Source organism: Martes martes, assembly GCF_963455335.1.
Source record: "Martes martes genome assembly, chromosome: X".
In the NCBI taxonomy this organism is placed as follows: Eukaryota; Metazoa; Chordata; class Mammalia; order Carnivora; family Mustelidae; genus Martes; species Martes martes.
In genome coordinates, this window is record NC_137897.1 from 31,043,296 (window position 1) to 31,063,571 (window position 20,276).

The window sequence follows — 20,276 nt, forward strand, 5'->3', positions numbered from 1 at the left end:
GGTGGATTTGGGAAGGAAGCTGAGCCCGAAGGCAGCCCTCTTGAAAGGGATGAGTCTGTTAAAACTGGAAATTGAGGGGGAGAAATCTATCCTTAGGGGTAACACTTTGACTGCATGTGTGGTAAAGTCCCTGGCCTGGAGTAGAAGGGGAAAGTGGGGCTGAGAGCAGCATCTGGTGGCAGGGAATATTATTTTCTCTTACCTGCTGCTATTTATACATTCCTTAGCATTCCTTAGATCCTAATGAACTACCAAAGACTAAAAACATTAATGATAACTGGAAATATCAGTTCCATGTTTAAAATAATGTATTGACAATGCTTCCTTCCCTATTTTACCGTGTCTCTGTCAATTATCAATGCTTTTATTCCCTCCTAAATCATTACTTTGGTCCTTAATCAAAAGTATTCCTCAATTATGCTGAAGATAAATGCAGTTTTCCCAATGTGGCCCCGTCCCCTTAATTCTTTTTTCTTTTTCACATTAATAATCCCTAATTTTTAGAAAAAAAATACTTTATAAATTTATCAAGATACGCAATTCTCCAAATAATGAAAATCAATTCCTGTATCATTACAAATTGCAAAATACATTGATTACATCAGAGTATTTCAGTTAATCATTTTGTCTTCAGAGATTACAGCTACAAGATGAAAAAAACACTCAGTTTATTCAGTTGCTACAAAGGTAGGATGGGGAAATGGAAATAGGAATAAGAAGATTCTTTGTAGAACCAAAAAGCCACTTTCTTTCTCCCAGAGACAGTTTTATAAACCATGCTGGTGATTCTTATAGCCATCCTGTTAAATATATTTGGTTAGATTACATTCTAAATTAAACCAGTCCATTGGAGTAAGTCTCTGTATGGGACACTTGGTTTTATAAAACTGTTTCATAGCTGAGTGATGTAGAGCATATCTATCTTCTTGCAAAGGAGTGCTGTTGGGTCAGATAAGCAAGAGAAAACACATAATAATATAGTATTAGAAACAGTTTTATAAAACAATACTTCCATTTGTATTTTGTGATGGTTAAATAACATCTTAGAAAACGATTATGTATATGTGTATGTTGAATGCATACATTTGTGGGGTTTTTTTTTAAAGATTTTATTTATTTATTTGACAGATAGACATCTGTTGACAGAGAGGCAGGCAGAGAGAGAGAGAGAAGAGGAAGCAGGCTCCCTGCTGAGCAGAGAGCCTGATGCGGCGCTCGATCCCAGGACCCTGGGATCATGACCCGAGCCGAAGGCAGAGGCTTTAACCCACTGTGCCACCCAGGCGCCCCTGAATGTATACATTTGTATGTACATGTTAGGCTTTGATAGTTAATGTCAGTGTTAGCTAAAATCTAGACCTTGAGGGGGGCAAGATGGTGTCAGAGTAGGGGACCTTGTTTCATCTGGTCCCTCGAATTTAGCTGGACATCTATCAAACCATTAAAAACAAACACGAATTCAACCTGAGATATAAGAAGATTTATCTGGAGCTCTACAAGCAGAAAAATGACTATTTTTTGCAAGGTAGCAGGTATAAAACCTTGAATCTTCAGGGGAAATATTGGAAGAGAAATGGAGGGGGGAGTGAGCCTCCATAATCCAGCCACCAAAAAGTGATAAAACACCAGAGCAAAAAATCGGGACCTTTATAAATCCACTCCAGTGAGAGACATCCCTTTCTGAAAAGGGCACAGGGGATAAATAGGGCAGAATTCTAGGTGGATCATTGTGGTTTCAGGAATCCACAACATTCAGGAAGTTTGGGGGAGCCTGAACTGATAGAGTGCCCAAGCAGTGGAGTGGGGAGACTGGTTATGGTCAGCGAGCCCAGAAGGGACTCTCAGCTCCAGTCACGATAAGCCAGAAGCTGGGCTGGTAGGGAGACCACCCCCTGCCTGACCCCCCTCAAAAGGACTAGAAAGTGTGGGCTGTTTAACATCCCAGGGGAGATATAAAACAGCTCCCACCATTACAGGGCAACAGCTCTCAGGGTGGTGTCGCCCACAAAAGGACACTGGGGCAGCACCCAGCCATGACCTGGAAGCTGTGGAAGAGGGTGCATGTGCCAGCCCACGGCCACTTGCAATTGCAAAGTCACAAAGCACAGAGAAAATTGTGGGTCCCTGAAACTCCCCTGGGAGGCTCAAATTTTACATTTCTTTTTTTATTCTTTTCTTCTTCTTTTTTTTTTTACCCTGTTCCCATTTCAAATAGATTCTTATGTCCTGACTTATGTTTTTAACTCGCTTTTTAACTTTTTTTTCACATCTACATTTTATAGATTTATGCCCCATACTCGTCCGTTTTTCATTCTATTCAGTTTTATCTTGATACATATATAAGTCCTGATTTCTTTGCAATTTTGGGATATAGTGTCTTCTAACACACGGACCAAAAGTCAATCAGGAACAGGTAGATCACCCTACTTTGTCCGCCTGAGAGATTAAAATCTCTCTCTCCCTCTCCTTTTTTTTTTTTTTTAATTGTTTTGGACATCTGGGCTTTGTGTATCTGTGGTCGCTTTTGACCATTTCAGATTTTTTTTTAGGGTCCATTTAGCTTGGGTCATGGTTGATATTTTGGACTTTGTTCATTCTCTCAGCCATCCCTTGACAGAACGTCTAGGAGGAGGAACTCTCAACAAAGAAAAGAACCCGAGACAGTGTCCTCTACCACAGAACTAATGGATAGGGATATAAGTAAGATGTCAGAGATAGAATTCAGGCTAGCAATCATAAAGTCAACAGCTAGACTTGAAAAAAGCATTAGTGACAATGGTAGAAATGAGATCTAATCAGGCTGAACTTAAAAATGCTATGAATGAGATGCAGTCTAAACTGGGTACTCTAACAGCCAGGGTAAATGATGCAGAAGAGAGAATCAGTGATCTAGAAGATAAGCTAATAGAAGGGATGGAATTTGAGGAAAACAGAGAGAGACAGCTAGTAGCCCATGAAAATAGACTTAGGTTAATGATGCCATGAAACATTTCAATGTGAGAATTATTGTGATCTCCAATGGATGGAGAGAGAGAGAGAGGACTAAAAGGTATATTTAAGCAAATCAAAGCTGAGAAATTCCCTAATCTGGGGAAGGAAACAAGCAGTCATGTCCAAGAGGCAGAGAGGACCTCTCCTAAAATCATAATAGATCAACATCCCGACATATAATAGTGAAGTGAATATATATAGCGAAGTGAATATAATATAATAGTGAAGCCTGCAAATCTTACAGCCAAAAAAACTATCCTGAATAGCTAGGGAGAGGAGGTTCCTTACACATGGAGGGAGGGACAGCACCATGACATCAGATCTATCCACAGAGAACTGGCAGGACAGAAAGGGCTGTCAAGACATGTTCAGGGTACTAAATGAGCATAACAAGCAGCCAAGAATACTTTATCCAGCAAGATTATCATTCAGAATGGAAAGAGAGATAAAGAGCTTCCAAGACAGGCAGAAACTGCAAGAATATGTGACCACCAAGCCAGCCCTGCAAGAAGTACTAAGGAGAATTCTGTCAGAAATTAGCAGAGACAATCTACAGAAACAGGGACTTTAAATATAATACAATGGCACTAAATTCATATCTTTCAGTAGTTACTCCCAATTCAAACAGGCTGAATGCTCCCATCAAAAGACATAGGGTTTCAGATTGGGTAAAAAAAGCAGGACCCATCCATATACTGTCTACAAGAGACTCATTTTGAACCTAAAGACACCTCCAGATTGAAAATGAGGAGATGGAGAACCATTTACCAGGCCAACAGACCTCAAAAGAAAGCTGAGGTAGCAATCCTTATACAAGACAAATTCGATGTAAACCAAAGACTATAGTAAAAGACGTAGAGAGACACTGTATCATACGTAAAGGGTCTATCCAACAAGAAAATCTAATTATAAATATCTATGCCTCCAACATAGGAGCAGCCAAGTACATAAACCAACTAATAGGGGTGCCTGGGTGGCTCAGTGGGTTAAGCTTCTGCCTTCGGCTCAGGTCATGGTCCCAGGGTCATGGGATCAAGCCCTGCATTGGGCTCTCTGCTCAGCAGGGATCCTGCTCCCCGCCCCCCCACTGCCTGCCTCTCTACCTACTTGCGATCTCTCTCTGTGTGTCAAATAAATAAATAGTAAAACCTTTAAAAAATAAATAACCAAAATAAACATGTTGATAATAATAATTAATAGTAGGAAACTTCAATGCTCCACTCACAGCAATGGACAGATCATCTAAGCAAAAGATCGAAAAGCAAGAGCTTTGAATGACACATTGGACAAGATGGACTTTGTAGCTATATACAGCATATTCCATCCTAAAACAAGGCAAGTGCACATGGAACTTTCTTCAGAATAGATCACATACTGGGTCACAAATCAGATATCAACCAATCCCAAAAGATTTAGATTATTCACTGCATATTACAACGCTCTGAAACTGGAACTCAAACCACAAGAAAAAACTTGAAAGGAACTCAAACACTAGGAAGTTAAAGAGCGTCCTGCTAAAGAATGAAGGGGTCAAACAGGAAATTAAAGAAGAACTTAAACAATCCATGCAAACCAATGAAAATGAAAACATGTTGGTTCAAAACCTATGGGATACTGCAAAGGTGGTCCTTAAACGGAAATATACAGCCATTCAAACCTCTCTCAAAAATTTAGAAAAATGCAAAATGCACAAACTAACCTTACACCTAAAGGACCTGGAGAAAGAACAACAAATAAAGCCTAAACCAAGCAGGAGAAAAGAAATAATAAAGATTAGAACAGAAATCAATGAAATAGAAACTAGAAGAACAGTAGAACAGATCAACAAAACTATAAGCTGGTTCTTTGAAAGAATTAATAATATCGATAAACCTCTGGCCAAACTTATCCAAAAGAAGAGAAAGGACCCAAATTATTAATGTAGTGAATGAAAGGGGAGAAATCACAACTAATACCAAGGAAATAGAGACAATTATTAGAACTTATTACCAGCAGCTATATGCCAACAAACTAGGCAATCTGGGGGGAAAAGGATGCATTCCTAGAAACTTATACACTACCAAGACTGAAACAGGAAGAAGCAGATAATCTGAACAGACCAATAACCAGCAAAGAAATTGAAGCAGTAATCAAAAACCTCCCAAAAAAACAAGAGTCCAAAGCCAGATGGCTTCCCAAGGGAATTCTACCAAACATTTAAAGAAGAAATAATACCTATTCTACTGAAGCTATTGCAAAAAATAGGAATGGAAGGAAAACTTCCAAACTCATTCTATGAGGCCAGCATTACCTTGATCCCAAAACCAGACAAAGACCACCCCAAAAAGGAGAATTATAGACCAATATCCCTGATGAACATGGGTGCCAAAATACTCAACAAGATCCTAGCCAGTAGGATCCAACAGTACCTTAACAGGATTATTAACTGTGACCAGGTGGGATTTATTCCTGGGATGTAAAGGTGGTTCAACATTTGCAAATCAATCAACGTGATAGATCACATTAACAAAAGAAGAGACAAGAACCGTATGATCCTCTCAATTGTTGCCGAAAAAGCATTTGACAAAATATAGTATCCTTTCCTGATTAAAACTTTTCAAAGTTTAGGGATAAAGGGAATATAACTCAGTATCATAAAAGCCATCTATGGAAAAACCCGCAATGAACATCATTCTCAATGGGGAAAAACTGATAGCTTTTCCCTTAAGGTCAGAAACATGACAGGGCTGCCCATTCTCACCACTTTCATTCAACACAGTAGTAGAAGTCCTAGCCTGAGCAATCAGAAAACAAAAAGAAATAAAAGGCATTCAAATTGCCAAAGAAGAACTCAAACTCCCTTTCTTTGCAGGTGACATGATACTTTAAGTGGAAAACCCAAAGGACTCCACTCCCAAATTACTAGAACTCATATAGCAACTCACCAACAAGGCAGGATCCAAAATCAATGCACAGAAATCAGTTGCTTTTCTATACACTAACAATGTGACTGAAGAAAGAGAAATTAAGGAATTGATTCCATTTACAGTAGCACCAAAAACTATAAGATACCTAGGAATAAATCTAATCAAAGAGGTAAAGGATTTGTACTCTAGAAACTACAGAACACTTGTGAAAGAAATTGAGGAAGACACAAAGAAATGGAAAAACATTCCATGCTTATGGATTGGAAGAAGAAATACTGTTAAAATGTCTGTGCTACCCAGAGCAATCTACACTTTGAGTGCAAACCCTATCACAATACCATTGACATTTTTCACAGAGCTGGAACAAACAATTCTAAAATTTGTATGGAACCGGAAAAAACCCTGAATTGCCAGGGGATTGTTAAGAAAGAAAACCAAAGCTGCTGAAGTACCCTAGCCCTTGAACCACTAAAACTGAGAAAACCTTATTAAAAGTGTAGGAAGAGCAGTTTCGCTTTGACCACAGAGCCCCACCCACATGCCAGCACAATCCCACCAAGATGGTTCTTCAGTGTGGAAAAAAGGACCCAATATGAACATCCAGTTTTCCCAACTTTATGGAAAGCTTCGTGAGAAGTCCACTTTTGTCTTATAGGGAACACCAGGAAAATTGGGAAGGCTAGGCCACCTGGGATCTGCTAGAAATAAAGGGGAAGGGGCTCACAGCAACCAGCACATGGATCTTGGTGGACTCTGTGCCTGATTGCAGTGGTACCTGATCAGAACATAGCCAGCAGTTCTGCCTACCTGTGGAGTGAAGACAGTAGTCTTCCCTGGCCAGGAAGCATGTCAGCAGTTCTTCCTGGATTGGTTCCCTGGCCAGCATTCTCCCTCAGCCATAGAGCCCATCCTATGGCCCTACCCAGTCAGGGTGGCAGGCCAGGAGCCCCATCCAGCTGCAAAGCATAGCCTCTGAGCTTGCCCAACTAAGAAACCCTATCAGTGACTCTGTGAAGTCTTGGAACCTACCCTGTATAGCGTCCTGGCTGCAGAGCCTGGCATACAGCCCTGTTCAGTAGCTGAGCAGACCCTGCAGCCTTGGCCAGGCAGGGAACCCATTCAGCAAAAACTGTCCAACACTGGAGCACAGCCTGTGGCCTGCCCAATCACAAATCCTAGTGCACGGCCCTATCTAAAATAAGAGTCTAAGCCTCGGACCACCCAATAAGGTCACACAGCCAGTGACCCTACTTGATCAGAGGCACTTGCAGAGCTTAGCCAGTGATCCCACCTGGCCATGGAGACCAGCTGTCAGACCCACTTGATTGTGAAGCCCAGCCAATGGCCTTTCAGACCTCAGAGCATGGGCAGTGACCCTACCTCAATACAGACTTTGACAGTGAGGTGCAGCAATTAGGCAAGAAAAAGAAATAAAAATCATACAACTTGAAAAGAAAGAAGTAAAACTATTACTATTTGCAGATGACATGGTTCTCTCTCTCTCTCTCTCTATATATATATATATATTAAACCGTAAATACTCCACAAAAAATGAGAGAGAGGAGATCTCTCTCTCTCTCTATATATATATATATACACACACACATATATTAAACCATAAATACTCCACAAAAAATTGTTAGAATAAATGAATTCAGTAAAGTTGCAAGATACAATATGAAGTCTGCATTTCTATATACACTAATAACAAACGATCAGAAAAGATAGAAAGAGAAATCAAGACAACAGTCCCATTTATAATTGCATCAAAAAGAATAAAATACCTAGGTATAAATTTAACCAAGGAGGGAAAATACCTGTGTAATGGAAACTATAAGATATTGATGAAAGAAATTGAAGAAGACATAAATAAATGGAAATATATTCCATACCCAGGGAGTAGAAGAATTAATGCTATTAAAATACTCATACTACCCAAAGCAATCTGCATATTCAGTGCAAACCCTATCAGTATTCCAAGGACACTTTTCACAGAGCTAGAAAATTATTCTAAAATCCACATGGAACTCAAAATACCCTAAATAGCCAAAACCATCTTGAGAAAGAAGAACAAAGTTGGAGGTATCACAAGCCTGGATTTCAAACTATACTACAGAGCTATAGTAATCAAAACAATACAGTGCTGGCACAAAAAACACACATGCAAATCAATGGAACAGAATACAGAGCCCAGAACTAAACTCACACATTTATGATCAATTAATTTATAACAAAGAGGCAACAATATACAATGGGGAAAAACGGTTTCTTCAACAAATAGTGTTGGGAAAACTAGACAGCTACATCCAAAAAAATGAAACAACAACTTTCTTATATATAAAAATCAACTCAAAACTTGAAATTAAGACCTAAGCCCTGAGACCACAAAAGTTTTGAAAGAAAACATAGTTGGGAAGCTCCTTGACATCAGTCTTGGTAACATTTATTGGCGGTGGAAGGTGTATCTGACTCCAAAGACAAGAGAGACAAAAGCCAAAATAAACAAATGGGACTACATTGAACTAAAAAGCTTTTGTGCAGTGAAGAAAACCTATTGAATGGGAGAAGTTATTTGCAAATCACGTATCTGATAAGGGGTTAATATTCAATATGTATAAGGAACTCATACAACTCAATGGCAAAAAAAAAAAAATCTAGATAAAAATAGGCAAAGGATCTGAATAGATATTAATCCAGAGAAGACATCGAAATGGCCAGCAGACACATGAAAATATACTCAACATCACTAATCTTCAGGAATTGCAAATCAATACCACAATAAGATGTCACCTGATTCTTTTCGGAATGACTGTTATCGAAAATACAAGAAATAGCAAGTGTTAGCAAGGATGTGGAGAAAAGGGAACCTTCATACACTGTTGATGGAAATGTAATTTTGTGCAACCTCTATAGAGAACAGTGGGATGGTTCCTCAAAAAATTAAAAATAGAGTTACCATATGATCCAGCATTTCTCCTACTGGATATCAGGCATCTATCTCAAGGAAATGAAACCCTACTTGAAAAGGTATATGCACCTTTATGTTCATTGCAGCATTATTTACAAGAGCTAAGATATGGAAACAACCTAAATGCCCATCAATGGATGAATGGGTAAAGAAGATGCAGTATATATGTACAATGAAATACTGCTCAGCCATAAAAAAAAAAATGATATCTTGCCATTTACAACATGGGTAGAACTTGAGTGTATTATGCTAAGTGAAATAAGTCAGACAGAAAAAGACAGATACTACATGATTTTACTTACATGTGGAATCTAAAAAACAAAACAAAGAAATAAACAAAATAAAACTCAGAGTCATAGATATGCAGAACAGAGTAGTGATTGCCAGAAGTAATGGGGTTTGGGGGGAAGATGTGAAATGGGTGAAGGACATTAAGAAGTACCAACTTCTAGGGGCGCCTGGGTGGCACAGTGGGTTAAGCCTCTGCCTTCAGCTTGGGTCATGATCTCAGGGTCCTGGGATTGAGCCCCAAATCAGGCTCTCTGCTTGGCAGGGAGACTGCTTCCCCCTCTCTCTCTGCTTCTCTGCCTACTTGTGATCTCTCTTGGTCAAATAAATAAATAGATAATCTTAAAAAAAAAAAAGAAGTACCAATTTCTAGGTATAAAATAAGTCATAGAAATGTAATGTACATCATGGGGTATATGGTCAATAATATTACCTTTGCCAAGTAACTGATGATAACTAGACTTACTATCATGACCATTTTGCAACATAGACAAATGTCAAGTCAGTATATTGTATGCCTAAAACTAGTATAGTATTGTGTGTAAGTTATGCCTCGATTAAAAAAATACACACATCTGTAATCTCTAGGATTCAGGAGCATATATGTCTTACTGTTACTTAAACATCATAAGGGCTGAGCTCACACCTATGTTTGAAGCTAATGTATAAGCATGCGTATGTATATTTGTACCCAAGTAAAGAAAGTAATTTTCTTTTCTATAAAAAAAAGAGCTGAGGCACCTGGGTAGCTCAGTGGGTTAAAGCCTCTGCCTTCGGCTCAGGTCATGATCCCAGGGTCCTGGGATCGAGCCCCACGTCGGGCTCTCTGCTCAGCGGGGAGCCTGCTTCCCTTTCTTCCTGCCTCTCTGCCTACTTGTGATCTCTGTCTGTCAAATAAATAAATAAAATCTTTAAAAAGAAAAAAAGAATAGTCACAGAGAGCAACAGTAATTTAGATATTAAGAAACCTTAATGAAGGGGCACCTGGGTGGCTCAGTAGGTTGAAGCCTCTGCCTTCGGCTCAGGTCATGATCCCAGGGTCTTGGGATCGAGCCCCACATGGGGCTCTCTGCTCAGCAGGGAGCCTGCTTCCTCCTCTCTCTCTCTGCCTGCTTCTCTGCCCACTTGTGATCTCTGTCAAATAAAAAAAAAAAAAGAAAAAAGAAAAGAAACCTTAATGAAAAAGAGGAAATGAAAGGGGATAGTTGATTGTGGTAAGGATATTAGCGGATGATACAACCTGAGGGCTTGTGTTCCCTTCTTACAAGGATGAAATATATACATATTCTTCCACATACAGTTGGATTCCTTCATTACTAGAAATAGAAGTGTGCTTTAGATCTGTGCTACAGATCTTTCTAGATACAGATTTCCTTGTCCCATACAGCTTTACCTGTTATTTTAGAAATATAAAAAAGTTTCTTGATTACTTTAAATTTGAGCAAATTTTACATTACTGTTCATAAAATGCAAAGATGAATTTCACTTGAATGTGTGAGGATATTTGATGTTGCTATGCAGTTTTGTTCACACATATCTACTGTGTACACTAGATTTGCCATGGGCCTGAAGCTCCCTGCTATTCTGCACCTGTGTTATATGATACGGAAGCACTCATGGTAAATTTTTATGAGTATGTTGAAATTTCTTAAATATATTCATTTGGGAGGTATGAGAAAACAGTGTAACTAAAATTTCACCTCTAATTTTGATGAGTAGGTTTCAATCTGGTTTTGGAGCTTCATGCAATCCTGACAGCAGAGATAACAATTTTATTATTAAATGAGGCTAAGATTATTTTGGCTATGAATTTTAAGTTTTGCTTAACAAAATAATTGTCATAATTATTTCATTACAGTTTTAAAGTAAATGGAACTATGCAAGCTCTTTTGCTTGGCACATTTGAGATTCCTTTCCTATTGTAGCTGACATAACTAGATTATTTTTAAGTAATTCTTCTATTTATAGTTTTATTTTTATAAATAATTGATGTGATCATCTACTATTCACCATGCTATAAAATTTTAAGAAAAGTATATATGACTATTGATTTCATAGTTAATAAAACATTAATGAGCCCAAGCAGAAAGTCACTGAGGAATGTTTATAAGCATTAGGTATTAAATTGACAGATGTTGTGGAATCAAAGTTGCACATACACAGTGGGATACTCATCATGAAGTCTACTTGATGTTACAATGAGAGATCAAATAAGTAATAGAAAACTGTTTAAACATCTTCATGTGTATCTTCTTCTACATTTGTGTTTATTTTTATTACTTGATGTATGGGAGTCCTAACAGAATCATATTTCCATCCCTTCCTGATAAACAACTTCTCAAGGAGGCCTGGCATCCTGTAGCCCTTGCTTAGAATGAAATCTTTAAAAGCAATTGTTCCATAAAGTTCTTCAAGAATATCCTGTCCAGGAAAATTCTTTCCATATCTTCCATCTGGAGCTTCATGTAAAACCTTGGGATCAATCAAAGGTTCATCATCTATTAGCTTTTTCCACAACTTGGGCTTCAGGTACCATGCTCCGTACCTCACCTTCACCCAGTTGGGTTTATAAGGATTCTCTGGTTTTTGGAGTTTCCTCTCCCAGTTTTCCCAGTATATGGAGAATTTTATATCATCCATTTTATCTCGCCCCTTTCTGTACTTTAGGTCCAAAGGAACATGGTTTACTTTCTTTGTGTGGCTCCTGTCGTAGGTTGGTTTGCATTCATAGACAATGTCAAACTGTTTCATGATGAACTCTTCATCAATGCCCAAGTCTCCAAAAGTAGCAACCCATTTGCAGAATTTACGGACTCCTTTTGGTATTTTTCTATGCAGGGGAGGAATTTTGAGCAAATCTTCATTTATGCTTGACTTCCTTTCTTCATGAGGCAACTTGTCTGGATGTGACCCAGGAGTCTTCTTGGGAAGTTCCAGATTGAGTTTGGCAGGAAGTTTCTTACTAAGCTTTGTGGGGGACTTCCTTCTTTTCTCCCTGTTCTGACAATAGGCCCATGTGTCGTTCAGCCTCTTGTCAGGATCGAGCACTTCCAGCACCTTTAATAAGAGGTCTGAAGGTAGATCTTTCTCCAGATTTGGGTAGAGAGCCAAGGGATGCTCTGTCAGAAGGGCTTCGATGTCCTCTACGAATGCCTTCCGTGCTAGCTGGGCTGGCGACAGTGTGGACAACAGGTCTGTTTCCTTCGTCAGCTTTTTCTTTGTGGGGGCAGGTTTGGGAACTCTGTGAACAATCATGGGAAGAAAGCCTTCTTTAGGGCCGTGAGTGATCAGGTCGTCACACGGTGGACATCCCCTCCTAAAGTCGTCCAGCCCCTCTTTCACAAATACCCACTGCCGGCTGTCCAGGGAGGTGGGGAACTTCAGAAGCTTGTTCTTGTGCTTTGGGAAATACTTGGAGGGTAACCTGTCTTTGTACCAGGGCTTGCAGTGCATGCCCAGGGGCATTGGTTCCAGTGGCCCAGGCCCTAACAGCCACTTCTTGTCCGCCATGGCAGCTCTGGTCCCTGGGCGACCACCAGCTTCAGCAGTTTGTTTTTCGGTTGCTAGGAGACCACGTAGCCAGGCGCAGCCAGATTCTTCCCAGAGGTGGGCCAATACAGGTGCTCTATGCAGCCCATTTTCTCCTGGAATGGGCAGGGAAGGTTCATTCCTTTTTATTGTGGGATACTATTCCATTGTATGGACATACCCCACAACTTACTTATCCATTCGTCTTTTAACAGACATTTTGGGTTGATTCCAATTTGAAGCTATTACAAATAAAGCTTCCACAAATATTCGTGTTCATGTCTTTGTATACATATGTACTTTCATTTCTTCTGGTTAAATTTTAGCGGAGAGAGGAATAGCAGAAGCATATGATAGGTGTTTGCTTAACATTTTAGGAAACCACCAAACTTTCTGAAAGTGGTTGGACTATGTAATATTTCTTTTAGTAGTGTATGAGTATTGTACTGCCTCAACATACTCCCCAACACTTGGTATAGTTAGTCATTTTAATTTTGGCTGTTCTGATAGGTGTGTAGTGGTATCTCACTGTGCTTTTAATCAGAGTTTTCCTAATGACACTCTGTTCATGTGCTTATTTGCCATTTATCTCTTCTGTGGTGAGTATCTGTTCAAACTTTTACACATTTTAAAATTGTATTGTCTTGGGGCACAGGGGTGGCTCAGTCAGTTAGGCATCTGCCTTCTGCTAAGGTTGTGATCTCGGAATCCTCGGATGGAGCCGCAGGTTGGGCTCCCTGCTCAGTGGGGAGTCTGCGTCCTCCATCCCCTCTCCCTCTGTACACTTGCTCTCTCTCACCCTCTCTCAAATAAGTAGACAAAATCTTTAAAATAAAATAAAATTGTATTGCATAAAATCATTGGGTTTTGAGTTCTTTGTGCATTCTGAATGTTAAGTCCTTTATCAAATATATGATTTGTACATTTTTCTCTCAATCTTTTGTCTCCATCTATGGCTTTTGTTTTCATTGTCTTAACAGCAGAGTTTTCACATTTGATAAAGTTCAATTTATCAGTTTATTTTTTAATGGATTGCTCTTTTTGTGTTGTATCTAAGAAACCTTTCCCTGTGGAAGGGTCATAAAGGTGCTGTCCACTGTGCTAAGTTTTATAACCTTAGGATTTACATTTAGATCTGTCCTCTATTTAATTTTAATTTTTTAGATGGTGCAAGATATGGATCAAAGTTTTTATTTATTTTATAAAAAGTTTTTATTTATTTAAGTAATCTCTACACCCAACTTGGGGTTTGAACTCACAACCGCACAATCAAGAGTCTCCCACTCTTCTGACTGAGCTAGCCAGGAGCCCTGTAAGGTTTTTATTTTTTTTTTATTTTTATTTTTAAACTGTGGATATCCTATAGCTCCAGAATTTTTTTTTTTTTATGAGAAGCTTTTCTCCACTGAGTTACCTTTGTAATTTGGTGGGTATAAATTGTCCATATTTCTGTGGGGGGTACTTTTCTGGACACTTTTCTGTTTCATTGCTTTCCATATATGTACACCATTTCCATACTGTGCTGATTACTCTTTATTTTATAAATCTTAAAATTAGGCTGTATTAGTCCTTCATGTTCTTTCTTTTATGAAGTTCTTTTGACTCTTCTAGGTCCTTTGATTTCTATAGGAATTTTAGAATCAGTTTGTCAATGTCTATAAAAATGCCTAATGGGATTTTGATTAGAATTTGGTGGAATAAATAAATCAATTTTAACATCCTAACAATTTTGAATTTCCTGACCATGAAAAAGTTACATCTCTCTATTTAATAGAGATATTTACATATCTCTATTTATATCTCTCTATTTACATATATTTACATATGTGTTATTTCATTTATCTCAGCAATATTTCTTAGTTGTCAGTACATAGTTCTTCCACATCTTTTTTTTCTCTAGGTTTTCCTTAATATTTTATGTTTTGATACTATTGTAAGTGGTACTGTAATTTTTAGTCAGCGTTTTCATTGTTGGTATATATAAATATAATTTATTTTTGTGTATGGATCTTGTATCATGCAACCTTTATAAACTAACATCAATTCTAGTAGCTTTTTTTGCAAAGTCCGTTGAGTTTTCTACATTGATAGTCATGCCATCTTTTAATAAAGACAATTTCACTTCTTCTTTCCAATCAGAAAAACTCTTATCCCTGGCCTTATTGCACTGGCTGGAACCTACTTTTGCTGAATAAAAATGTAAGAGCAGTAATTTTTGTGTTATTTCTGATATTGGAGGGGATACCATTAAGTGTGATGCTAGCTTTAGGGGTTTTGTGCATACCCTTTTTCAATTTAAGTTCCCTTTTATTCCTAGTGTTCTGAAGCCTTGTGACAAATGCTTTATTTCAAATACATGGGTTGGTCAGATGCACCTGTTGAGTTATTCATATAACGTTTACTTTCTAAAGTAAAATTTGCTAAAATAATAAATAACATTGATTTCTGCATGGCAAATATATTTTGAATTCCTGAAATAAACCCCACTTGGTCATTGTATATATTGTTGGATTAGGTTTCCTAAACTATTCCAAACATATATTTGCATCTTTGTTTATGGGGGTATCTGGTGTTTCTTTCCCTTTAATGATTTGTTTAGCTGTGTTATCAGGGTAATGCTGGCATCATAGAATAACTTGGGAAGTATCCCATCTTCTTCATTTTCTGTACGTGTAGGAGACTTTACTCTATGTTCTTCTGTGCTTGAAATTTTTCTTATTTTGCCTTGGTTTCTTTAAAGATATTTTTAAAGATCTTTTCTCTGTGCATAAAATTCCAGGATGGTAGTTTTTGTTTTTCATTACTTAAAAAAAAAAAAAATTGTCTCCAGGGGTACCTAGATGGCTGAGTTGATTAAGCATCTGATCTTGATTTTGACTCAGGTCATGGTCTCAGGGTAGGGCAGTTGAGCCCTGCATAGGGCTCCACACTCAGTCAGGAGTCTGCTTGAAATTCTCTCTCTCACCCTGCCCCCAGTCCAAATAAATAAATAAATCTTTTTTTAAAAAAATTGATCCCTGCTGTGCTCTCTGGCTCTCTTTCTTTCTCTCAAATAAATAAATAAAATCTTAAAAAGCAAAAAAAAAAAAAAAAAGATCATTAGGTGTCAGGAATTCAGCTAGATAGTTATTTATTTATTTATTTTTTAATGGCTCTGGTGCTCTTGGCTGGCTCAGTCAGTTAAGCATCTGACTTTGGCTTAGGTCATGATCTCAGGGTTCTGAGACTGAGCCCTGCTTCAGGCTCCCTGCTCAGTGAGGAGTCTGCTTTTCCCTCTCCCACTGTCCCCCTCCCCCTGCTCATGCTCTCTTGCTCTCTCTCTCTCTCTCAAATAAATAAATAAAATCTTTTTTTAAAAGATGATTCTATTTTCTCATTTGCATTGTTTTAGAGGAGAGATATAAAGTCACTCTGGTTTTTGTTTGTGCATAATGTGTCTTTTTTCCCCATTTGACTGCTTTTAAGATGTTCTCTTTAGAGTTGTTTTTGAGCAAATTGATTATGATGTGTCATGGTATCATTTTTTATGTTTTTTGTGGTTGAGGCTTATTGAACATCCCGAATTTGTGTCTTTATAGCTTCCATCAAATCTTGGGGAAAATTCGGGCACCTGTGTGGCTCAGTGGGTTAAAGCCTCTGCCTTCGGCTCAGGTCATGATCCCAGGGTTCTGGGATCGAGTCCTGCATCGGGCTCTCTGCTCAGCAGGGAGCCTGCTTCCCCTCTCTCTCTGCCTGTCTCTCTGCCTACTTGTGCGCTCGCTCTCTCTCTCTCTCTCTCTGTCAATAAATAAATAAAATCTTTTAAAAAAATAAATAAATAAGTAAAATCTTTTTAAAAAAGTCTTGGGGAAAATTGTCATAATTTCTTCAGATGTGTTTTCTGCCCTTTTTCCTTCTTTTCTCTTATTCATAGATTCCAATTATCCACATATTAGATTACTCTGAAGTTTCATACAGCTCACTGATGCTATGCTCATTTTAAATGTTTTTTATCCTTTGTGATGTATTTCAGTTCATTTCTCTTGCTAAATCTTAAAGTATAGTAATCTTTTTCTGCAATATCTGATTTGTCTTGAATGCCTTAAAATATAATTTTCATCTCATACTTTGCAATTCTCCTCCCTAGGAGTTTGGTTAGCTTGTTTTTCCATGTCTCTACTTAATTTTTTGAACATTTGGAATATAGATATTAAAATTGTTTTAATGTCTCCCCTGAAAATTTTTAACACCTGTGTCAATTCTGAGTTGGTTTTGATTGATTGGTTCATCTCTTAATTATGAGAAGCATGTTACTTTCTCTTGCACCCTAGTTATTTATTATTGGATGCCAGAAATGATGAAATTACCCGGGTAGGTAATGGATAGTTTTGTAAGTATATAAATTTTTTTGAAGATTTCAGAGAGAAAGAAAGAGAGAGCACAACTACTGGGTGGGAGAGCAGAGGGAGAGAGACGGGCAGACTCCATGCTGAGCCCAGAGCCTGATATTGGGGCTCAGTTCCATGACCCTGAGATCATGTCCTGAGCCAAAATCAAGAGTTGAATGCTTAACTGACTGAGCCACCCAGGTGCCCAGTAAGGATATAAATATTTTTGACACTTGTTTCTATATGCTATTAAATTGCTTAGAAATCATCTGATCCTTTTGGGTCCTTTTTAAAATTTGATAGAGACAGAGCATTGCTCAGTCTATGGCAAATGATTCCCTACTACTGAAGCAAGACTCTGCCATGTACACTAGCTAATGCCTGTGAATCTTGAGGTTTTAAGTCTGGTTGGCAGGAACAGTCCCTATTCTAGGTCTTGGATAAGTGCAAGGCACTGTTATTTATAATCCTTTTAGGTAATTCATTTCCCGGCCTTAGGTAACTTCCTCGCAAGCATGAGCAGATTAATAATCAGTTGAACAATTGAAATGGGGGTGGGGTCTTAAAGTTTCTGAAGTTCTCTCTCTGCATGAAATTCTGCTTTCTAGTCTTGAGAAGTCTACCCATTTTGTTCTCAAACATCTTTAGCTTCACCTCCTAAATTTAAAGTGAACATTGGTTTCTGCCTGGGCTCCCCCTCCCTGAACCATGGCCTAGAAATTCATTAAATAATCTGGGGTGAGGGGTGCCTGGGTGGCTCAGTGGGTTAAGCCTCGGTCTTTGGCTCGGGTCATGATCTCAGGGTTCTGGGATTGAGTCCTGTGTCAGGCTCGCTGCTCAGCAGGGAGCCTGCTTCGCCCTCTCCCTCTGTCTATCTGTCTGTCAAATATATAAATAAAATCTGTTAAAAAAAGATTTTTTTTTTTTGACAAAGAGAAAGAGATCAGAAGTAGGCAGAGAGGCAGGCAGAGAGAAAGGAAGGGAAGCAGGCTCCCTCCAAAGCAGAGAGCCCCAGGTGGGGCTCCATCCCAGGACTCCGGGATCATGACCTGAGCCGAAGGCAGAGGCCTTAACCCACTGAGCCACCCAGGTTTCCCATAAGTAAAATCTTTAAAAAAAAAAAAAAGTAATCTGGGGTGACCATAGTGCTTGCCTCATTTGTTTTCCATGTCTCAGAGATTGATCTCTACTGCCTGATAATGTCCAATGTCTTATGTGTCTTACAAACTGCTGTACATTTTCCTTTTTTTTTTTTTTTTGGTTGTTTTAAAGGGTAAATCTGGACATCTAGACCCTTTTTCTCTATCTTGGCCAGAAGAGAAAATATAATTTCTTTCTTTCTTTCTTTTTTTTTTTTTTGCTTTGTCTCCCATGAATTTGGGAAGCTGCCTTCTCAAATGTTACTAAATAATTCCTTTCTTTTAAGAGATTTTATTTATTTACTTGAGAGAGAGAGCACAAGTGGCAGGGGGAGAGGGAGAGGCAGACTCCCCACTGAGCAAACCCCATGTGGGACTCAATCCCAGGACCCTGGGATCATGACCTCAGCCAAAGGCAGACACTTAGTGGAATATGCAACCCAGGTGCCGGCCTCCTTTTTTTTAGAGAGAGAGAGAGAACATGCATGCGTACATAGGAGTTGGGGTGAGAGGGAGAAGGGGAGAGAGAATCTTTTTTTTTTTTTTTAAGATTTTATTATTTATTTGAGAGAGAGAGAGGAGGAGGAGGAGGGGTAGGGAGAGACACAGACTCCCCGCTGAACACAGAGCCCTGTGCAGGGCTCCATTCCAGGCCCCTGAGACCATGACCTCAGCCAAAGGCAGACACGTAACCGACTGAGTTACCCAGGCATCCCAAAATATATGAAAGAATTCTTAACTATCAAATACCTACATTCTTATCACTGATCTTAATCATTAGAAATTGTGAATCATACCTACATTTTTGAAACTTACATTCTTCCTGAAATTTCATACTGTTCTATTTTAATTTTTCTCCTATAATGCTTATGATATACATCCCTTCTAAAATATACAACATGAATACCAAACTCCTCACCATACCACATTGTTATTTTATAACTGTGATCTAGCATAGCTTTTCTTTTGTCATCACCAAAATTCTCCAACACATAAATTACAGATTAGGGGCACCTGGGTTCCTCAGTCTGTTAAGCATCTGCCTTTGGATCAGGTCGTGATCCCGAGGTCCTGGGATGGAGCCCTGAGTCAGGCTCCTTGCTCAGTGGGGAGCCTGCTTCTCCCTCTCCCTCTGTCTCCCAGCTCATGCTCTCTCTCTCTCTCACTCTCTCTCTATCTTGATTGAATAAATAAAACCTTAAAAAAGTAAAATAAAATAGTAAATTACAGATTAGATATCATTTGTCAATTATGGCCTGATAATACGTCTGTTTAAATCTGTTTGGTTATTTATACTTCTATTTACCATACATTTGTTAAGTTCTCATTTTGTGCCAGACATTGTGCTGGATTCTCTGACTATTGCAATTAAAAATATAATTACTAGGATACCTCACTGGTAACTCTTAATCTCAGGGTTGTGAGTTCAAGCCCCACATTGGGTGTGGAGCCTACTTGAAATAAAATAAAAATTTTAAAACATATAAACAAAAAACTAAAAGTGTAATTACTGTGTAGTAATACAGGAAATAATAGGAAATTCCTATTATTTCCTAATAATAGGAAATTCCTATTATTTTTTCCCAATGAAATCAGCTTTTTCATATTAATTATTTAAAAATTTGTGTTCAAATTTCATCTTTGAGGCAAATCTTTTCTAAGTAATTGTTGAGTGGTGTAGGTTAAAATTGCCACTTGAGAAAATGAAATTAAATGGATCAGTACAACTAGGGTGAACTAAGATTGGTGTCAGGAGCTAAAGTATGAAGCCAGGAATTAAACATGTAAATGATCAAGAAAATAGGAATGTGGTCTAAGTCTAGAGATCGTTGCTTGTTTTGTTTTGTTTGTTGGCTACAGTGTGAATCACTGGCAGACAATGTCCACTTAAATACAAGGACAAAGTGATATTTTCAGACAAGGAAACAAAGAAAATTAGTAAGTTCGCTAAAGTTTATGGCCAGTAATAGGACAAATTCTGATATTCAGATACCTTTAAAAGTTCTGTATCTTCCCACTTTGTCATACAACATACAATTAACCTTTGAACAACTCCAGATATCACAACCCTAACCAACCACTGAGCTAC

The 20,276-nt window shown here is 38.4% G+C and overlaps 1 protein-coding gene across 1 annotated transcript; it reads right to left on the bottom strand.

Moving 5' to 3' along the window:
- Positions 1-11,382: 11,382 nt before the first annotated feature.
- Positions 11,383-12,663, bottom strand: LOC308337328 (protein FAM47E-like; the record flags this gene model as incomplete). Its single annotated transcript, XM_080795482.1, has 1 exon — positions 11,383-12,663. The coding sequence occupies one exon, from the start codon at positions 12,661-12,663 to the stop codon at positions 11,383-11,385; it is 1,281 nt and encodes a 426-aa protein (XP_080651608.1).
- Positions 12,664-20,276: the final 7,613 nt, after the last annotated feature.